At 33.3% G+C, this 21,288-nt stretch overlaps 1 protein-coding gene across 1 annotated transcript in view; it reads left to right on the forward strand.

Moving 5' to 3' along the window:
- Pdcd4 (programmed cell death 4) overlaps positions 1–21,288 on the forward strand; it is a 25,697-nt gene continuing 4,409 nt past the window's right edge. Inside the window, exons 1-9 of the mRNA XM_046450326.2 lie at positions 1–141; positions 3,540–3,644; positions 8,939–9,241; positions 11,052–11,146; positions 13,058–13,171; positions 14,993–15,214; positions 16,545–16,642; positions 17,663–17,777; positions 21,149–21,256. Of these exons, the coding sequence (XP_046306282.1) occupies positions 3,602–3,644; positions 8,939–9,241; positions 11,052–11,146; positions 13,058–13,171; positions 14,993–15,214; positions 16,545–16,642; positions 17,663–17,777; positions 21,149–21,256 (1,098 nt within the window). The 5' untranslated portion in view covers positions 1–141; positions 3,540–3,601. The remainder of the gene's footprint in view (positions 142–3,539; positions 3,645–8,938; positions 9,242–11,051; positions 11,147–13,057; positions 13,172–14,992; positions 15,215–16,544; positions 16,643–17,662; positions 17,778–21,148; positions 21,257–21,288) is intronic.

Genomic DNA, 21,288 nt, shown 5'->3' on the forward strand with positions numbered 1-21,288 from the left:
CCCGTGTTACTGGGTAGAACAAAACAAAAACAAACAGAGCGAGAGGGGCCAGAGACGCTCCGAGGCGGCGGCAGAGGCTGAGGAGCGGGGTCGGGGCCGGCGGACCGGGGACCTGGGCGAGCGGCGGCGGTGGCCCGAGGGGTCAGTACCGGTGGGCACGGCTCGCACGCTCGGGAAGACTGTGCTCTCTTCCCCTAATCCGGGTCCCTCCTCGGAGACCACCGCACGTTGGGAGGGGGAGGGGGCGTGGAGGCCGTGGCCGGGTCCTGGAGGGCGGGCGGGGGTCAGCCGCCTCCTCGAAATCTGCTGGAGGGGCGCCCCCCACCCCCAACGCCTTGGCCTGCGGGGGGCCGGCGGTCTTCACTCCTCGAGGGCCCAGCCGGGTCGCGGCGGCGCGGGCCCGCCCCCTCCCCCAAGCCCCCTCCTCACCTAGTGGGGCGCTCGCGGGCGGGCCGCCTCGTCAGGGAGGCCCCTCAGAGTTTTAATATTGGAGAAGAGATTGGAAGTGTTTCCCGCGAGACCGAAATCCTGTGAGGAAGGTCTTCGCCTTCCCCGCCCTCTGTCTTCCCTCAGAGAAGCCCACAGTGCGGCGTTCCCAGCCCAGGCCCTGCACCTACGGGGACCGGCGGGGCTGGGGGCCTTGGGGGTCCGGGCGCGCCAGCGGTGGGCCAAGAGGTGGGCCGCTGGGGTGTGGGGAGGCGAACACGTGCCCGCCACCCAGCCCTGCACCGACTGCGCTGTCCCCTCCTCCGGCAAAGGGTCTCCTTAAGTTAAACATAGTCTCCCAGAAAAAACCAGACGGCAGGGGAGGCCCCTTTTGTCTGCTGAGTGTGTGGATGTGGTGCCTGAACGTACACGGAGTTTTTTGAGAGCTTAGAACTGTCTGCGGACGTCAGTGTCGCCCATCGCCCCCTGGCCCTGGTGCGAACTGGCTACGTAGCCAGCAACCGTAGGCTCTGCGGATGATTAAAAATGCAGCTAGGTGTGCGGCGGGCAGAGAGCTTGCCACCTGTTTTTAACGCGAAATTTTTACTGGTGATTTTTAGTTTTGCTGTTTTTTGTTAATGGGATACTATTTGAGAAGCCACCATACACGTTTTAAAAAGGAGGCCCACAGCAGATATGTTCGAAATTTAATTATTGTTATATATGCCGTTAATGTTCCTTCTTTATAGGTTAATTTAATTCCTTAGTATCCCAATAGGCGTCTTTTAATATAATTTGATTGGTTTGTCTCTAATAGTAAATGTGAAGGGGAAAATAGGAATGCAAAAATAAGTGCTAGTTGGTTAATTTCTATAATGCTGTCTTTTGCATTATAGTGGTAGAATCCAGACCTTATAAATCCTTCTATCTGATTTTAAGTTGCTGATAAGTATGACTGGAGCCTGGGAATGAAAACATAATTTTCTAGTTGACATGTGCTCTAAACTTGACTTCCAAAAATGGCAGAGTAATTTATCAGATAAATTTCAGGAATTACATTGGAGAAAAAACTATTCAATTTCAGCCTTAATTTTTTTTCCAACTTGTAAGTTTAGTCTTATTTTCTCATTGAAAATTAATTTTTATACATTAGTATGAATAAACTAGGGTTTAATTTTTTTTTTTTTTTTACACATTCTCAAGTTGTGGGTAAGAATCTTTTAAGAATGTTAAATAGAAAAAAATCTACTTTGAAGAGTAAAAACGTGGAACATTTTTATCCTTTATTTTTTATTTTAAAGTGTTTTAATCTTTATTATTTAAACCACTTTCCTGCAACCAAATATGTGACTGAATTCTTGATTTCTTGATAAGATTATCATTGTTTAGAGACGACTTTTTTGTGATTACTTAAATAAAACAAATTTAGTTATAGATGATAGTCCTTACCTGATAATTTTCTTTGCCCAACTCAATACCTTCTGTATAATAGTTTAAAATAATTTTTTATTATTCAGAAAGCAGTATTTAAAATTTTGATTTAACAATAGAAGTCTATGCTTTTAATAAGCTTCTCTTTGTTAACCTTCAAAAAGAATCTTCCTGTAGAATATTATAAAATCTTTAACTGGATTTATAAGGTCTGGATTCTAGTCTTGGTTATTCCACTGAGCAGCTGTCTCTCCTTGGCCAATCACCTACCTTCTCTGAATCTGTTTAATAGTGTGCAGAGTGGAATACCTACCTTAAGGTTGTCCTGTGAGGTGCATGAAATCGTACATGGAAAATCATTTTGAACTATAAAGGCTTTATAAGCTTTGGTATAATCACTTTCTTTCTAAGGTTCTGTAGGAAAAACTCTCAAAGATTTTATTTACATCAAGAATGAAAAAGACCTTTAAGTGTTACTTTAGTTTAAAAAAAAAAACAGGTCATATGACGAATGTGACACATTATCCCTTTCCTATAACATACTGAAATTAAACAGTGTGTGGCATTTTCAGCCATGGAAGGTACTAAATGTTTTTGGTTTGCAAATTATTTTTGTTCATATATCTGTATGAATCTCTATACATATTCATATTTTAAGATTCATTTTTCCTAAATCCAGAGTTGGTTGGAATTATAATGAAAAGTGATTATGTAGAATCATGTCAATTTATTCTGAGCAGACTTAAAGAATGATCTTGCCAGTTTCTTAATTTCTGAAGCAATATGATAGCATCTTAGCTTAAGGATTACCATAATAAGAAGTTTATAACTTTATCATACTCTGTGTTTGTATTGGTTTAACAAGTTAATACCCACTCCCCATTTTTGTTTTGTTTTTTCTTTTTTTTTGAGAAAAGAGCTATGAACTTAACAAAGTCCTAGTTTATATTGAGGAATTTAAAAGTCAGTTTCATCCCTGGAGGCATCATCTATCATTTTATCCTAAAGTGATGTCTAATAGCAACTCATATTATATGAAATTTTTTTTCCATAATTAGTCATTTTCAGCAATTTTTGCATTTTATATCAAAAGATGAGCATACTGCTAGTGAAATTACTGTAAATCACTGGAAGAACTTATATCCAGCATCTATGACTTACACAGATATAACACTTGTGTACTTTAAACCACTTTATAAAAAAATATTTCCAGAGAGATTCTGAAATCTTAATTCAGTTATGACTTCTGGCAATATATTTTAAAATATATTTCCAAGAAATGAATTTTTATAGTCTTTCTTTCTAATAGCGAGAATTATAAATAATACTTATAAGAAATTGGTAGAGAAATTGGCTTGAGAGTGTGTGTGTGTGTGACACACATCAGATTTTTGGGCTTGGTATTAAAAGATTTGGGGTGTGTGTATGTCTTTAACTTGAAAAATACACATACGGAAATACTTTAATTCCAAGTTTAAAGGGTGTATTGGCATATGCTGAAATCTGGTGGTATTTTTATTAAATTTGTCAAGAAAACTGGAACTAGATGTTAATTAAGTTATGCTTGCTCTCTTTGAAAGTGAACTCTTAAAAATAGAATTATTTTTTTTTACTGTGTGCTTAAATAAATTGAATTTGCCTAATTATATTAGTTTATAAAATGTTGATTTTTTTTAAAATAGATTCTAAAGGAAGACTTCCATTTGGTAATTTGTTTAATCAGTGCAAGTGAAATTAAGGAACAATGGATGTAGAAAATGAGCAGATACTGAATGTAAATCCCACAGGTGAGTAGTGTTTTGTGACAAGCATCAGACCATTCGATAGTAAAACTGTCTTTAAACACCAACTTTTTCATGCTGTAAGAAAACAGGTTATATTATTTTTAAAATCAAGTTTTTGTTTATTAATATTTTCACATGGGGTTGCTAGTGATTTCTTCAACATAGACTTAGTTGGAATCTTTGATATCTTTCCTAACTATTTGTTTGAAATTGAAATTACTTGTGGTATTTTCCCATGGCACTTCAATAGCACATTAATACCATAAAAATAAACATGGTTTTGTGGACTAGATGACCAAATGCTGAGTAAAATGTGTTTATTGTGTAGCTTTCAGAATTTTCTTCCCAAAGAGTTAATTCAGGATTGTGCAATGTTAATAGTCATATTAGTATATTTTAGATAATTATTTACTTAATAGTTTTATTAACATTGAAAGCTTTGTATTTTTCTGTACTCTAAAATATATTTCATGTTTAAATACTACAGCTTCATTTCTCCAATGACTTTTATTCACTATTGTATACAACTTTAGTTTTCTTTAATTTTGATTTAAAGTAGGCTAGAAAATTATAGTTGAAAATTCGCTCCAATAATTAGTGATTATTTCTGTGCTGCTAGATATAATAGGTAAGTGAATACTGGGCATGGTGGTGCATACCTGTATACCAGCAGCTCCGAAGGCTGAGGCAGGAAGATCACAAATTCAAGACCAGCCTCAGCAACTTAATGAGACCTTGTCTCAAAATTAAAAATAAAAATGGCTGGGGTTGTGGCTTAGTGGTTAAGCACTCCTGGGTTTAATCTTCAGTACCAGAAAAAAAAAGTGTTTCATACCTAGGTTATTGCTTCTTTTCTGCACTGTCCAGTACAATAACCACTAGCCATTTGTAGCTATTCTGAATTGAGATGAAGGAAAATCTAAATTTTTATATTGATTACATGTTCAAATTATATTATGGTTATATTAGATTGAATAAAACATAGTAAAATTAATTTTACCCATTTCACTTACTTTAAAAATTTTTTTTTTAGTTGTTGATGGACCTTTATTTATTTATTTATATGTGGTGCTGAGAATTGAACTCAATGCTTCACACATGCTAGGCAAGCGCTCTACCACTGAGCCACAGCCCCAGCCACATCTCATTTACTTTTTAATGTGGCTACTAGAAAATTTAAAATGATGTGGCTTACATGCCATTTCTGTGAGAAAGCATATCTCTAAGATTTATAATTTTTGTTTTCTTACTACAATAAGATATCATTATAACTCCTCTCCCCAGTACTAAGGGATTTAGTCTTTAGTATTTGGATAGGCATGAGACAGACTTTGCAGTAAATTCTTGCTATAGCATATAGTCCAAGTCAGACTAGTGTATTAATTCCAACTTCTACATTTACCAGTTTTGTTACTTTGAAGAAGTAGGTTATTTACATGACCTTCAGTTTCCTTATATATATAATTGGGTTATATACTTCTATAGGTTTATTTTTAGGATTAGTGAGATATGTATGTCAAGCATACAACACTTATTAGATATGTAAAGTACTCCTAAATTTGTTATTTTAATTTTTCTACTCATTGTACACCAGAATTGGAAATATGATATTCTGATACTTTGGACATATAAGTTGAAGTGGTTACTGCTGAAATGTCAGAGAATTCACAGAGAGGGAATTAGTACATGGTAGAAAACAATTTTGAAGTTATCACATTCTCTGTACTCAGTTTTTTTATCCTTTTAATTTTGATTTTCTTAAGTCAGATTAATAGTGATTTGATTTGCCCAAAATTTAGGTGAGTCTGAATAGCAAGATATTAAAAAAAGCAATCGATATAAACATGGGTTAAAAATAATAAGGTCAGGGGCTGGGGTTGTGGCCCAGTGGTAGAGTACTCGCTTAGCATATATGGGGCACTGGGTTTGATCCTCAGCACCACATAAAAATAAAATAAAGATATTGTGTCCACCTAAAACTAAAAAATAAATAAATTAAAAAAATAATAAGGTCAAATTAAACTATTCCTAGAGAAAATACTGCTGCAGACACACAAACGTATTTAAGAAGGTGCTAAAATAGTTGGAGAAAAGAAACTCATGGGAAATAGATATGTTTCAATTGAATATTTTAATATTTCAAGAGACAGTTTAACACCTTTTATTATACTTCTAAGTCCTTTATTTTCTGGACTGTTTATAGTTTAATGTTAGCATAATGAAAGCAATATATTTCAAGTGATACTGTTTTTCTTAACCACCCATTCTTACTTGAAAACTCCATCTAATTTGTCTATGTCTGGTCTTTCTCCTTTCCCTTAATCTTCTGTTTATCTTCTCTACATTCACTCCTTTGTTCATCCTGTCTTTTTAGCTATCAGAACTGCTGTATTCTTGTTTTATGTTTTCTGTAGTTATAATCTTATGAAATTAAAAATGTGAGTTTGATTCCTGGTTACAATCCTTTCCAGATAGGGTAACTTTTCAATAAAATATTACCTTCTGAAAAGCGAGGTTAAACTTCAATAACTTGTATATAGAGCTTTTTGAGGCTTTTAGACCATATATGTAAAATGACTGGCATAGAACCTGAAGTCTAGTGTGTACCAGGTAGAACCTGGTATCTCGTAGCTTAATGATAGTAACTGTAATGAAAAAAAAAAGAAATGATAGTAGTGCTACTATTAAGATGATAAATTATTCTTGCTAGTTTAGTTATGATGATATCTCATTCATATCTTGTAACACCAGCTTCCCACGACAAAAACTTGTAAAGCATTATTTTATTCTTCCTAAATCTTGAATCTGTTCCACTTGAAAACTGTTTTTTTCAAAGTGTGACATTATTATTAACTCCAGTTACTACTATTAACCTTTTCCAATTAGCTTGTGACTGAATTACTGCAACATTTTCTTAGCTGGTCACCCCCTTTACATTTTATGTTTTTGTCTGCTATATTTTGATTTTTAAAAACTTTAAAAGAAATTTTTTTAGTTGTAGTTGGACACCGTACCTCTATTTTATTATTGATTGATTGATTGATTGGTGCTGAGGATTGAACCCAGGGCCTCACATGTGCTAGGCGAGTGCTCTACTACTGAGCCACAACCCTAGCCCTATCTGATATATTTTGTATTCCTCCCTGAAATTGATAACCTGCATTCCTACCTATGATATCAAATCTAAGGTTTAATGATTTGAACGTGGGAATAGTCAGCAGTGATAGTGTAAGGTAAGCAGGGGCAAGATCACAAATGACTTTAAATTACAATGTAAAGATTTTACATTTTATTTTAAGATAATGGGAAAACCTTTCAAAGGGTTTTCAGTATGGGCATGTTTTGGACAATCAGTCTCTTCCATTTGGAGGCTCATTGGAAGATGGAAAGCAGGAAGATTACTTATGAGACTAATGGGATAATTTGAGTCCACTTAATGTTTTGTTTTTGTTTTTGCGGGGCGGGGGGTGTAGGGGTACTGGGGATTGGACTCAGGGGCACTCAATCACTGAGCTACATGTCTATCCCTATTTTGTATTTTATCCAGAGAAAGGGTCTCACTGAATTGCTTAGTGCTTCGCCATTGCTGAGGCTGGCTTTGAACTCATGATCCTCCTGTCTCAGCCTCCTGAGCTGCAGGGATTATAGGCATGAGCCACCGTAACCTGCATGTTTTTGCTTCCTGATTACAACAATGTTTGTTATTAATTTTTAAACATTTTGTCAGGAGTTTTAAGTGTGAACCTTTTCAGAATTTGATTAGAATTTTTAGTTTTAACATATCTTAAAACATTAAATCCCATGCACATAGATGTGATGCACTGTAGTTATAAGTAGGCTATATTTAAAAACATTTAAGAACTGGGCATGGTGATGCACACCTGTAATTCCAGCTACTATGGAAAGTCTGGGTAGGAGGATTGCAAGTTCAGGGCCAGCCTGGGCAACATAATGGGACTCTGTCTCAAAATAAAAAGGGCTGGGGATGTAGCTCAGTGGCAGAGTGTTTGCCTAGCATGCGTGTGGTTCTTGGTTCAGTCCCTAGTACTTCAATACAAAAACAAAACAAAACAAAATTTGAGTGATTCAGCTCTGACTTGAGTTAACCATTGATGAACAAAACCAGCCCAGTGATAACTAATTCAATAGCTTTTCTGATTTAAAAAGTTTTCAGAGCAAAGCCAAATGTCTCCACATGATTTCTATGGGCTTTTGAGGTACCAGAATGAAGGATGATTTGCAAAGTGTTGGTAATAAATAGAAGCACAGGTTAATCATGGTCATGACCTAGTTGGAAAAGCAAGACTGCTTCAAAAGAAATAACAAACTAATTTCCATGATGTGTTAAATGAACAGTGTATGACTGTTAGTGTAGCTGTGACTAGAATTGTTATATAGAAGGAGTCGGATTGAGGTATATCCTAAAGAATTTTGATAACTGAAAGAGCAAGGGTGAAATTAAAAAGGGGATCATATAGAATTCCAAATCTGTTGCTCTCTTTTAGGGTATACTCTCCAAATTTGTTGCTCTCTTTTAGGGTATACTGTCCTTTTAAGCTGGAAGATTTCCAGAGTATGCAAAGTATAATAATATGAGTCAAATTTGGGGAGATAAATTAGACTTTGAGATGATGGATTTGAAAACAAACCTTATCTTGAAGGCAGTGGAACATCAACAGTTCAGCTCATAAATCACATATGATCACATATTGGCCAAATGTCTTTCATGCTCTTTTGACTTACTGATATTTCCAAACCCTAACAGGGTAACTGTACTTCATTATGGCATGTTTGGCAAGTCATTTAAACACTCTGAGCTTTAGTTTCCTCATTTGTATAAATGGTATAATAATTAACTGCCAAGTCTTGCGGATAAACAACAAAGTATACAGTGAAATGCCTGACAAATAATAGACTTTCTGTAAATATTAATTTATCTCCTTTCTCTCAAGATTCTTCGTCTTGCTATTTCAATTGCTTAACTCTCTTTGCTCACAAATGTCTGGTTTTATGGTATTGATATTGATATAGATTTTATGATTAAGCCTATGAGATAACATTTTAAGGATACCTTGTTAAAATCAATGCCTTAGTTTACTTTCCTTGATAATGGGAAAAGTAATCTTATTTGGTTGTCATTTATTAGATTGAGTCATAGGAAATTGCCAATTTTTGACTATTAACATACAGAAATGGTAATTTCATGAGGTTCACCCTTATCAAACTCAGGACCATACATGGTAGAACAGTGGATATTTAAAACGATACTTAGTTTTCTTCATTTTTTTCCTTTAAAGATCCTGATAATTTAAGTGACTCACTCTTTTCTGGTGATGAAGAAAATGCTGGTACTGAGGAAATAAAGAATGAAATAAATGGAAATTGGATTTCAGCATCCTCTATTAATGAAGCTAGAATTAATGCCAAAGCAAAGAGAAGGCTACGTAAAAACTCATCCCGGGACTCTGGCAGAGGTGATTCAGTCAGTGATAACGGAAGTGAAGCCCTTAGGGGTGGAGTAACTGTGCCAACCAGTCCAAAGGGAAGGTTGCTGGATAGACGATCTAGATCTGGGAAAGGAAGAGGACTACCAAAGAAAGGTTGGTATATACCACGTGTAGAGAAACAAATGGGAAAAAATTGTGTGGTTCTTGTCCTATGATTCCTTGTTCTAGGAATGAGAGAAATTTAAACAGTAAGTTTTATGGTTTGTATATATCTTTGCATAGAACAATTTGAGGACCATCTCATTTTTTCTTTGGTTGATTCTTTTTTTTTCTTGTTTGAGTACAATTTAGTTTTCTCAAGCTGAACTTAACTGTTACTTCAGCAAAATATGGTATATACTGATGTTTTTCAGTTATGAATTGTGCATTTACTGCTTTTGAAAGTAGTAGTCAGATTTACCATACCTCTTTTCTAATGAATTTTTATGTCCATTATTAAGAATAATAAATAGAAATTTAGTAATAATTGTACAAAATTTTAATGTTTTCATAGATATGGTTCTGTGTGATAGTGTATCTCCAGTATCTGGAATAGTGACTAGCACTTAAAATGTGTTGAGAGGTCTTTTAGCTTCTGTCTTTAGTAAGATTTTGATACAATTTAGAGACTTGACTAACTTCTGAATGATTGCCACAGCTTTAATTTATAGCCTAATTATAATTTTGATTCTTTTCTGGTGATTAATAAAGTGCTTGGGCCAGGTGTGGTAGTTCATGCCTGTAATCCTGGGTAGGATGATCACCAGTTTGAGGCCCTAAGCAACTTGGTGAGGTCTCAAAAAAGGGCTGAGTATGTGGCTTAATGGTTAAGCGCCTCTGGGTTCAATCCCCAGTATCAAGAAAAATTAAAGTGCTTAGAATGAGAAAAAAAGAATGAAACATGGGGAAGTTGTATTTCAGCATCTTCCATTAATGAAACTTAGAATTAATGCCAAGGCAAAAATATGACTATGGAAAAAAACAGTGTTCCTTGAGGGGAAAGAAGAAAAAAAGAGTTATAAAGGACAAAACATTCAGATAAACGGAAATTATAGTGTTTTGTTAGCAATTGCTATTGCTTTTGAATACTTCTCCAATTATTGTTTGGATCAAAATGAAACCCAGTTTATCAGATTCTGGTTTACTTTGATGGTAAGGCTTATACTCGAGGTACAAAATAAATTTCCAAAAAAGAAATATTGATGATGTTATAAGGGTTCTTAAATATATAGTATATTGGGCCTTATAAAAACATTCTAGTAAGTTAATGTGGAAAAAACATCTTAGAAAGGTGGAATTGTTAAATTCATACTGGTTGGTATATAGAAGAAAGAAATAGTTATTAGGCCTGTTTATGCCTAAATAGCAATTAATTATTTGTAACATTTTGCTAATTGCAAAGTATAATACATACTTTTATATCTGGAGTATTTGATTTTAAACATTAGTAAGTGGGCATTGGTATTTCTCTATTAAATAATTTTTCCCTTGTTGGGTTTTCTGAGCCATGTTCAATTGGTCCAACATATTGTTCTTTTTTGGACTTTAAGAAATGCCAAAATTTAGAGCTCAATTGCCCTAAATAGCTATATACAAAGGTCCTTGGTATGGCTATTTTTCAGATCATTTTTTTCAATTTTGCTTTTATTTTAAAACATCTGCTTTTTTAGTTTTTACCTATATAACGTATTCAATTTGCTGTTTTAAGAAATAGTTTATAAAATATACACAATCCAATATTATTGAAAAAAGTGATCTAAATAAAAACTTTCAAATATAATTTTCAACTTGAAAAACTAGCATGAAATTAGAATAGTTTTTAAGCTATTACTTAACATTTGTACATTTAGAGTTTCTATTTCCGATTTCAGCTAAAATTTGTGAACTATTAACGTTTTCCTTTTTCAATTCTAAACTTTGTCAGGTGGTGCAGGAGGCAAAGGTGTCTGGGGTACACCTGGACAGGTATATGATGTGGAGGAGGTGGATGTGAAAGATCCTAACTATGATGATGACCAGGTATCAATGATTTACTTTTTAAAGATATTTAAAATTATTATAAATTTTTGACTTCTTGTTTGAAGTTTACTCAGATTTGTCAAATGATATTGTGTATATTTATATTTTATACTTGTATATACAGCATATGTATCTAAGTCATATATTTGGTACTTCTTAAATTGCTAGGTTAATTTTAGTTTAGGAAACCCAGTTATCTCATAGTAACATATAGATAATTCTTACTTGGTCTTGTTGACTCAAAAGAAGGTAGGGGCTGAGGCTGTAGCTCAGTGGTAAAGTGCTTGCCTCATGTGTGTGAGGCACTGGGTTCAATCCTCAGTACCACATAAAAATAAATATACTGTGCGTTCATCTACAACTAAATAAATATTTTTTAAAAAAGGTAAAGATTTTCAAATTTACTTAGGATTATTAAATTCTCCATTTTCAATAAATTCTGTTGAGTTACTATATTTTCTATAGTATGATAATTGAGAAAATTCTAACTTCTTTTGAATATAAAAATTATAATTAGGGCTGGGGATGTGGCTCAAGCGGTAGCGCGCTCGCCTGGCATGCGTGCGGCCCGGGTTCGATCCTCAGCACCGCATACAAACAAAGATGTTGTGTCCGCCGAAAACTAAAATAAAAACATTAAAAAAAAATTCTCTCTCTCTCTCTCTCTCTTTAAAGAAATATATTTAAAAAAATTATAATTAGGCTTCTTTTTAATATTACTATTTAGGATGGTAATGATATGATAAATTTTGTTTTGGGGACATACGATTTTTTTCCCTAGGGGTAATGCTGAGAATATAAATTTTAAATGGTTCTATAGAAAAATTTTGATGTATTTATCTTTTTAATGGAAAAATTCTACAAGTAGAGCAAATAGTGTGATAAATCTACTTGTATTCATCTCAGTTTCACCAGCATCAATAATTAACTTGCAGGCAGTCTTGTTTCATTCTTTATTTTCATTTACTCTTCCCCATCTGTTGCCATCTCCTTTTACCATGTTCTACAAAAGATTATTTTGAAGCAAATAAGATATTATGATACAATTTTTAAAAATACTGTCTTTGTATAAGATAGGAAATGATGGTGAGGATTTTAAACAGGAAAAATTACAATATATGTTAGATTGTTTTTATTGTGTATTTGTATATATATACTTAACTAATAGTTGAACATGAAAATATTTCTAAAAGAATATGAAATATATATTTAAAACCAGTGGGATTTACATACTGTAAAATCTACTATTAGTCTTTCAAGTGTATTTTGTTAGACTAAAGCCAGTCACAAATTGCAAATAAATATTTCAGAGATTTTGTTTTTAATAGGGGCAAGAAAAATGGTTTGGTGTAATGGGCATTAATCATAGCTCTTTTGAAATTTCAAATGAACAGTGCTTTTCCTTAGAGATTGTTCAGTCAGTACAATATTAATCTCTTTTAAACTTCTATACTTTAGACTTTTATAATATTAATCATGAAGGATTTGGTTCCTGATTTGTAAAAACTTGACAAATATTAGGACATATTTATGAGGTACTACTTTATCTTTAAAAGTAAATTTTTTAATGAAAATACAGTGAATGATAAGAAGCCATCTTTAAGAGTTTTGCTCATTGAAAAACTGGTTTTGAGAGTAATATAAAAAATTAATACAAGATATGGGGGTTGGGAGCAAATCATATATTTGCTATGGTGAGTGGTTCTAATCTGCATATTGGCTTATTGAATTCTGAGTGTATAAGAAAGGATGACGTGTGTATGCTATTTTTATGTAATACGATCAAAGCAGGTAGCATGTCTTTATCTTGCCCTAAATGGGGATTACTAACCAGTGAAAGCATAAAGTTAAAATTTCAGTTTATCTGAATATTTTGTTCTTTATAACTTTTTTTCTCTTTTTCGTTCATAGGAGAACTGTGTTTATGAAACTGTAGTTTTGCCTTTGGATGAAAGGGCATTTGAGAAGACATTAACACCAATTATACAGGAATACTTTGAGCATGGAGATACTAATGAAGTTGCGGTAGGTTTAAAGTTGCAAGTATAATTTATTCAGTATAGCAGAGAAGACACTTATTATAAGCAAAACTTAACTAGAGCAATCTTGGATCACTGAATGTGCTTAAGCATTTCCTTTTGCACAAATAAATTTGTAACTGAGAATGGAATAAAATCTTGTTACATTAATAAATCAGTTCTTGTTCTTGTATATTTGGGATTTGACAAGATTTATATGCCATTTCCCTCCCCCAAAATGGCACTACACACTATTTTTTAAGTATATGTACATTTATAACACCTATTTTTATAATTTACAAAATACACTTTATCAATTTCAGGGCATTTATGGATCCTTTGATCAGTTAAGAATGCCTGACTTAGTTTCATTGTTTTGGCATTTATTTCAGTGTTCTGGATTTGGTTAAAATTTATCTTTGTGCTCTGTCCCAAAAACAAAGAACCACTGATGTAAAGATTTGCAAAGGAATGTACACAGCAGAAACAAAGAGAATAAAGTTAAGTAATTTTGAGCAATCTAGAAGTTAAGTGAAATTGGTTTCATCAGGATTACTGGATTAAGATACAATTGCAATTCTTTTTTTTTTTTTTTAAATTTTTTTTTATTGGTTGTTCAAAACATTATAAAGCTCAATTGCAATTCTTGAGACGACTTTTTATAATTTAGATTTCTTAAAATTCAGACTGGACTTTCTTGATTTGTTACCATGAGGTTTGGATTCTTTGGATTTGTAGGATTTCAATATAAAACAAATATTTTTTTTAGTGTATACCATGTGGAGGAATTTATGATAGGTTATTCCTATCCTTTTGAATCCCAGGAAGTGAAGGAAATGATATATACATACAGATTATTAAAGTATAAGGTGAAACACTCTATTATAGAAGAAGAGTGTTAAGGTCCTGTGAAGGCAGGTACTTAAAAATCTGTGAATACTATGATTAACTGAGTAGTGCCCTGAACAGAGTGTTGTGGAAGCATAAAATGGAGAGCAATGGAAGAAGTGATTCTAAGCCATCTGAAGCATGATTAGGTGTTTGCTAGATAAGTGTTTGAAGAAAGTTTTTCAGTAAAGTGGACTATCATGTTCAAAAGCAATAAGTTGTTAAAGTACAGTTCTGGAATAAGATAGGATGTAGGAAGAGATTACTAACTAGGATACTAATTAGATGGTTGTGAATAATTCTGGCATTTTTCTGGTAGTAAACCATGATTTAACAATTCTAAGAAAACTCTGAGTAAAGAGGAAGGCATTCATAAGTAGTTGAGTTAGAATTTAACCTCTGGGGTCTTAGTACCTGTATTCCACTTCAAGTTTGACCACTCTTGGGCGCCCTCAGCCATTCCTTTTTCTGTGAAAAATTTAAAAATTTTAATTACTTTTTGGTATGCTGAGTAGGATAATTTAATACTTAAAGGCCTAATTTGAGTATTAAATGTGGTAATACAAAGTGGCTGTTATAATGCTATATTATAAGTGGTCATTAAGTATTAGTTGCTGTATTATATTTTTAATAGGAAAATTTCATTTTATCCTACTATTTAAAACATTAGTCCTATCTAACAATAATGGTTTAGGATCTCATTTGAAGCTTAACTTAAAAGTATAAATTTTTGCTTCTAGAGAAAGATTTGAAGTAAAGTAAACAGCTTATGATAATGTAAAATGCAGTTCTCCACAAATGCCCATCACATAGTATCCTAGAAATAATACTAATACATTGTAAAGGAGAGGGTTAGTTACTAACATCACATTAGTAATATGTAGTTTAATGAACTATTTTCACTGTAGTTGATATTCTTTTTAAAAATTCTTTTGAATAGGAAATGCTAAAAGATTTAAATCTTGGTGAAATGAAAAGTGGAGTACCAGTGTTGGCAGTGTCCTTAGCATTGGAAGGGAAAGCTAGTCATAGAGAAATGACATCTAAGCTTCTTTCTGACCTTTGTGGGACAGTAATGAGCACAAATGATGTGGAAAAATCATTTGATAAATTATTGAAAGATCTACCTGAATTAGCATTGGATACTCCTAGAGCACCACAGGTTTGTATCATTCTTTTTATTCATTTCCTTTCCTCTCTATTCTTACAATTGTAGAAATAATATATGTTCCTAGTAAATTTTAGTAGGTGGAAGGTAAATAGGCCACATTGCCTCCCATACAAAAGTAGCCCTCTAACATTATGGTGTCCTGCCTTTTATTTTTTCTATATGAATGAAACTATGAATCCAACTTTATCTTTTCTCCTGTGCTTGTGTATGTTTTAGAATGTGTGTGTGTGTGTGTAGTATATATACGGGATACACACAAACGGGTGTGTGTGTGTGTGTATGTATTTTTGTCTATTTATATTATATGTAAGAAGTAGCTAGGATTTTTAAAAAGTATGTTATAATTGAATTTGCTTATGTATTATAAAAAGTTATTTGTAACTTTGAAAATGTGAAATTGCTGCTATTGTTAAAGTTTTTAATCAAAGTTTTAAATATTAATTTAGAAATAGGGTATAGAAAGGTCAGTTTCTAAATGTTGTAGTGCTTCCTATGACAGAAGTCTGTGGAAGGTATTGAGCTGTGATTCAAAAGTGGATCTCTTTTTCTCTCCACACCAGTACATACTTTAAGAAAATAATTACATGAGTTTGTATTAATTATACAATTTTTGAAAAATAAGATCCAAAATGAGTAAAGTCCACAAAAATAACTACTGTGAAATTTTGATGATGTTTTCCTTGTATTTTATTTGTTTTATATCAGTATATGGCTTCTATTTATCTTTGTATTTTTGTTTAATTAGAAAATGGAATTGTACCATGTATGCTATTTTGTAAACTGGATTTTTCTCAGACTGTAAAATATGGTTAATATTTTCTCCTATGGCCACATAGTGTCCCATTTTATGTCTGTATTATTTAGTTACACCTTCATTATTAGACACTGAAATTGTATACAAATTTAATAATAAATACTCTGAACAAATTTCAAATAGTTTTATAACCCTAAATTTCTTTAATCAGCTTTTTAAAGAAAACTTGACTTATTTTTTAGGAAAGGTTTCTCTTGACTTTTAAGTCATTCATTTAACATTTAATAAAGTATCAGGCAGTGTGCAAAGTACTGGAATTCAGTAGTGGGCAAAGCAGATGCGGTCCCTACTCTGATAATATTGAACTTGAAGATCAAGATATGGGAGCATATGCCAAGCATGACTAATGGGTGCCAAATAGCTGTTTTTGAATAGTCCAGCATGTCTTTTAGGCATTGACTGTGTAGTTAAACCAGTCTTAAACCAGTCTTCATCATTTACGTATTTAGAAATTGTGTCCTTTATAGAGCTTTTTTTTTTTAAATATAGATCTCTTTCTTCTTACAGTTGGTGGGCCAGTTTATTGCTAGAGCTGTTGGAGATGGAATTTTATGTAATACCTATATTGATAGTTACAAAGGAACTGTAGATTGTGTACAGGCTAGGTAAGTAAATTAATTTTCCTACTTGCATTTATCAGCCATTATGGACATCTGTTTGTCACTTGTCTACATTCTCTACTTTTAAAACAATGAAAAGATTTTTGTCATGATACAACAGGAAGAGGGTGGTAACAAAATGTGGAAATTCTGGGTTTTAACTGATACATTAGCTACCTTCATGTCATGTCACTCTTCTCTGTGTGTCTGTGTCCTGTTTGTAAAATGAAAGTATTGGATGTGGAATGTTCTTTAAGGTTCTAACATTCTGCAGTTATTTCATATTCTAATAAGATGGACAACATTAACAGAGGGGCCTCTTAGAATTTTGTTTTTGTATTTATTTACTGTAGAAATATAATATAGAAATATTAGTCAGAAATTTATCTTTTTCACTCTTGTTCTTTTTTTTTTTTAAATATTTATTTTTTTATCTTTTAATTTTCGGCGGACACAACATCTTTGTTTGTATGTGGTGCTGAGGATCGAACCCTGGCCGCACACATGCCAGGCGACGCGCTACCGCTTGAGCCACATCCCCAGTCCCTTGTTCTTTTTCAATCATAAGCTAAACGTGATATTTGGGAGTTTTGCTATATGATTTTTCTTAACTTCTTAGAAATTTAGAAATAGAGAAATGGACTTAGCTACCCATCTTGGTTTTTCCCAGTTCTAGATATTAACTTAATTTTCTAGGGCTACTTTGGGTCACAGTGGAATGGTACTTCTGGATAGAAAGGCATGGATCTAAGTAAAAGATATATATATAAATCTTCCTTTTCTCTGTAGATCAACTATTGGGTAATATCTTTTGATTTTTCTTGAGAAATGGAAGTAATAGAACAGGAAAATCAAATTTTTACTCCCATTTCTATTTTGAAAATAATTTTAAAAACAAATTTTGAGATTTTTATTGCTTGTATTTATATCAGAGTTTTTAGTGCAATAGTATTTTGTGATCTTTATCTATAATTTGTAAACCTCATGCATGTCCAGATGTCAAAATTAAATATTTTGTTTTTATAGAGCTGCTCTGGATAAGGCTACTGTCCTCCTGAGTATGTCTAAAGGTGGAAAACGTAAAGACAGTGTGTGGGGCTCTGGAGGCGGGCAGCAATCTGTCAATCACCTTGTTAAAGAGGTACCTATTGGGTTTTATTTTTAACTTAATTTATATGTGTTTCTGTGAAAGGAAAAAACTGCCTGCTAATGGGTATTTTTGTGGGCAGAAATTCAACTTAGTCTTAGTTGCAAATGGAAAATTGATCCTCTTAAATTAACCTTATACCCTCTTACTGTAAGTAATGTGCTAAATTATAATTATATAGTTATTAATTTTTTTCATTTATGTGACTTAAAAATAATACTGTTAAAACTTTTCATGAATAATTACAAGAAGGCTGTCTGAACTTTTAAGGAATGCCTGAAATCTTTTTTTAACATATTTTAAATTTTTAAAAATACTGTTGGAATGAGATTATTTTGTAGTTATTCAGTAAGTATGTTTTTACATGGTTAATTTGAAACTGAATAGTGTCTGATCATAAGTGTGAATTATGAGCACTAGAGCAAATCAGTGTTATATTTTTGTGAGGAAGTTCACTACCTTATATGCGTTCCTTAAAAGAAAAAGTAATTGAATTATTACATTGAAATGCCAGATTTATTCCCTATGAAATTATTTCTGGTGTTCTATAACATCAAAAAAAGTAATTTTCTTACCTAAGTCATATAATTAATGACTTAAAGTTTATGTGCTTGTGATTTTTAACAATCTTTTCATGTGGGAATAATTTTTATTTTTAATCTTTTTTATATACAATTGATTTAATATTATATTTCTAGTTTAAGTGTTAAGGAGCACAAATGGAAGGTAGAGCTTTGACTATTTTTGCTTTTATATATGTTAAAATAATAGTTGAGTGAAAGTTTCTGATGTCACAGTGTTTCAAAAAAATTAATTATTAGACTAATTTGGGGTATAAAAATGGCCAAGATGCCAGGGCAATTAGGAAAGAAAAAGAAATAAAAGGACATTCTGATTGGAAAGGAAGTAATTCTAGCTCTAATTTGTAGTTAGGAAATCTAAATAAATCCACAAAATAAGTTCCCCAAACAAAAACCGTCAGCAATTCAGCAAGGTTGCAGGATATAACATCAATATAAACAATTCAGTTCTAGGGCTGGGGTTGTGACTCAGTGATGGAGTGTTCACCTAGCCTGAGGTACTGGGTTTGAGCATCAGCACCACATAAAAATAAAATAAAGATGTTTGTCCACCTACAACTAAAAAAATAAAGTGAGGGCTGGGGAAGTGGCTCAAGCGGTAAAGCGCTTGCCTGGCATGCGCCGGGCGCTGGGTTCCATCCTCAGCACCACATAAAATAAAATAAAGATGTTGTGTCCACCGAAAAAAACAAAACTGAAAAATAAATATTAAAAAATTCTCTCTCTCTCTCTCTCTCCCTCTTTAAGAAAAAAAGTGAAAAAAAGTTCAATTCTATGTTAATATAGTAGCAATGATGATCTAAAATAAAACAGTTACATTTACAGTAGCATAAAAAATAAAATACTAAGAAGTTTAACAGAATAAATACAAGTCTTGTACACTGGAAACTGCCAAACACAGCTTGAAAGAAACTTAAAGACCTAAATGGAAAGATATCCCATGTTTATGGATTAGAAGACTTAATATCATTAAGATGGTGGTATTTCTCAAAGTATTTTGAGAAACTGACAAACTTAGGTGTTATATGAATTATTTCTCAATAAGCATGAGATAAAGGTTGAAATAAAACTCTCAATAGTGAGTTTCAGTTTGACATTATTTAGATATTTATTTACATGAAAGGAAGGTTTGGACAAAGACTTTTTTGTCATTTATCATTCTTAAAAATGTGTGGAATCTGAGGGGGAACATTTTACCTCTTATGTTGCAAAAAATATTAAAAACTAATGAGTGCAGTGGCACATGCACATCCCAGCAACTTGGGAGGCTAAAGCTGGAGGATTGAAAGCTCAAGGCCAGCCTTAGCAATTTAGCAAGGCTCTAAACAACTTAGCAAGATCCTGTCTCAAACTAAAAAATAAAAAGCATTGGGGATGTGGCTCAGTGGTATCCTTGGGTTCAATCCATAGTATCGCAGGTGGGGGGAAGTCAAAACTAAGTAATATAAGTTAAATAACAAATGTTAATAGGTAATTATAAAGCAAAAGTGCTTTATTCAAGTGCTCTGCTTTAAATATTTACTTTCTTAAAGCATGATAGTAGGAATTATTTATCAGGATGTATTCTATTTAATTTTTTGGTATTGGTATTGAACCCAGGGATGCTTTACTGTTAAGCTACATCTCCAGTGTTTTATTTTTAATTTTGAGACAGGGTTTCACTGAGTTGCTGAGGGTTTCACTAAATTGATGAGGCTGGCCTCCAACTTTCGATCTTTCTGTCTCAGCCACTCATTGCTGGGATTAGGCATGTGTCCTTACTCCCAGTCAGTATGTATTCTAACGATAAAATTTTAATTTACTTTTTATGAAAATACATTGTAAAAGTTGAAAGTAGAGGATACTTTAAATTATTTTATTCAATCAGCCAACATTCATTGTGTTGTTCACTAGATGCAGGTGATTTTTATAGGGAATTTATGAGGAAGAGAACATTTCTAGTTGAAGCCCTTATGAAGAATAACTTTTCCCACCGTTTTCTAGAGCCATAGATTTTATTGAACAAGCTTAAGTGGAACAGCCCAGAGTTTCTTAGCCAGGCATGTTCTGGTACACCTGTAATCCCGGCTACTTTGGAGACTGAAGCAAGTTCGAGACCAACCTAGGCACTTTCATAAGACCCTGTGTCAAAATAAGAGAGATGGGGATGTAGCTTAGTGGTAGAATGTTGCCTACCACATGCTAGGCCCTAAGTTCAATTACTAGTATTGGGGGTGGAGGGGGACTTAAGCTACAACTGGAACCTGAACTATTGATGAATATTTTTAGATAATGGGTTTCAAATCCTCACTTGTAGAGAAGAGGAACTACATGGAGATCTTTGCTCTATTGAATAATGCCTCATTATTATCTTATTTTTGGCTCCCATTGCATTATTAAGATCATCCTGATAGAAATGAATTATTTTGTCAGTTTAAAAATTCAGAGAGACTTTCAGTTAGTGCCCTCTAGTGGTATTTAAAAATCCTTTATTTTTAACCCTGAGGCATTGTGGTCACAATCTACTTGTAGATTTCAGTGACCTACTTGTAGATTTCAGTGATTGACACACTGAAACACTGTATTTGCTTCATATTTATTAATCATTTAAAAGTTGGAAATCTTTTAATTATGAAAAAAATTCCTTTATGAGAGTACCATGTACACAAGTCTGTATGTTTTTAGAGAGCTGTTTGTGACTTGCTCTTTTGTCTCATAACATTGGGATAAGGTTTAAATAAATTTAGGTAACACAACTTTTTAAAAGCCAGAAATTCTAACACATTCAACTTTTAAATCCAATAGATTGATATGCTGCTGAAAGAGTATTTACTCTCTGGAGACATATCTGAAGCTGAACATTGCCTTAAGGAACTGGAAGTACCTCATTTTCACCATGAGCTTGTATATGAAGTAAGATTACTTTGCTGTGTTAAAGAGAATTT

This window comes from Marmota monax, unplaced genomic scaffold (genome assembly GCF_021218885.2).
Source record: "Marmota monax isolate L192 unplaced genomic scaffold, Marmota_monax_Labrador192_F-V1.1 WCK01_AAM20220418_F8-fsc00004, whole genome shotgun sequence".
In the NCBI taxonomy this organism is placed as follows: Eukaryota; Metazoa; Chordata; class Mammalia; order Rodentia; family Sciuridae; genus Marmota; species Marmota monax.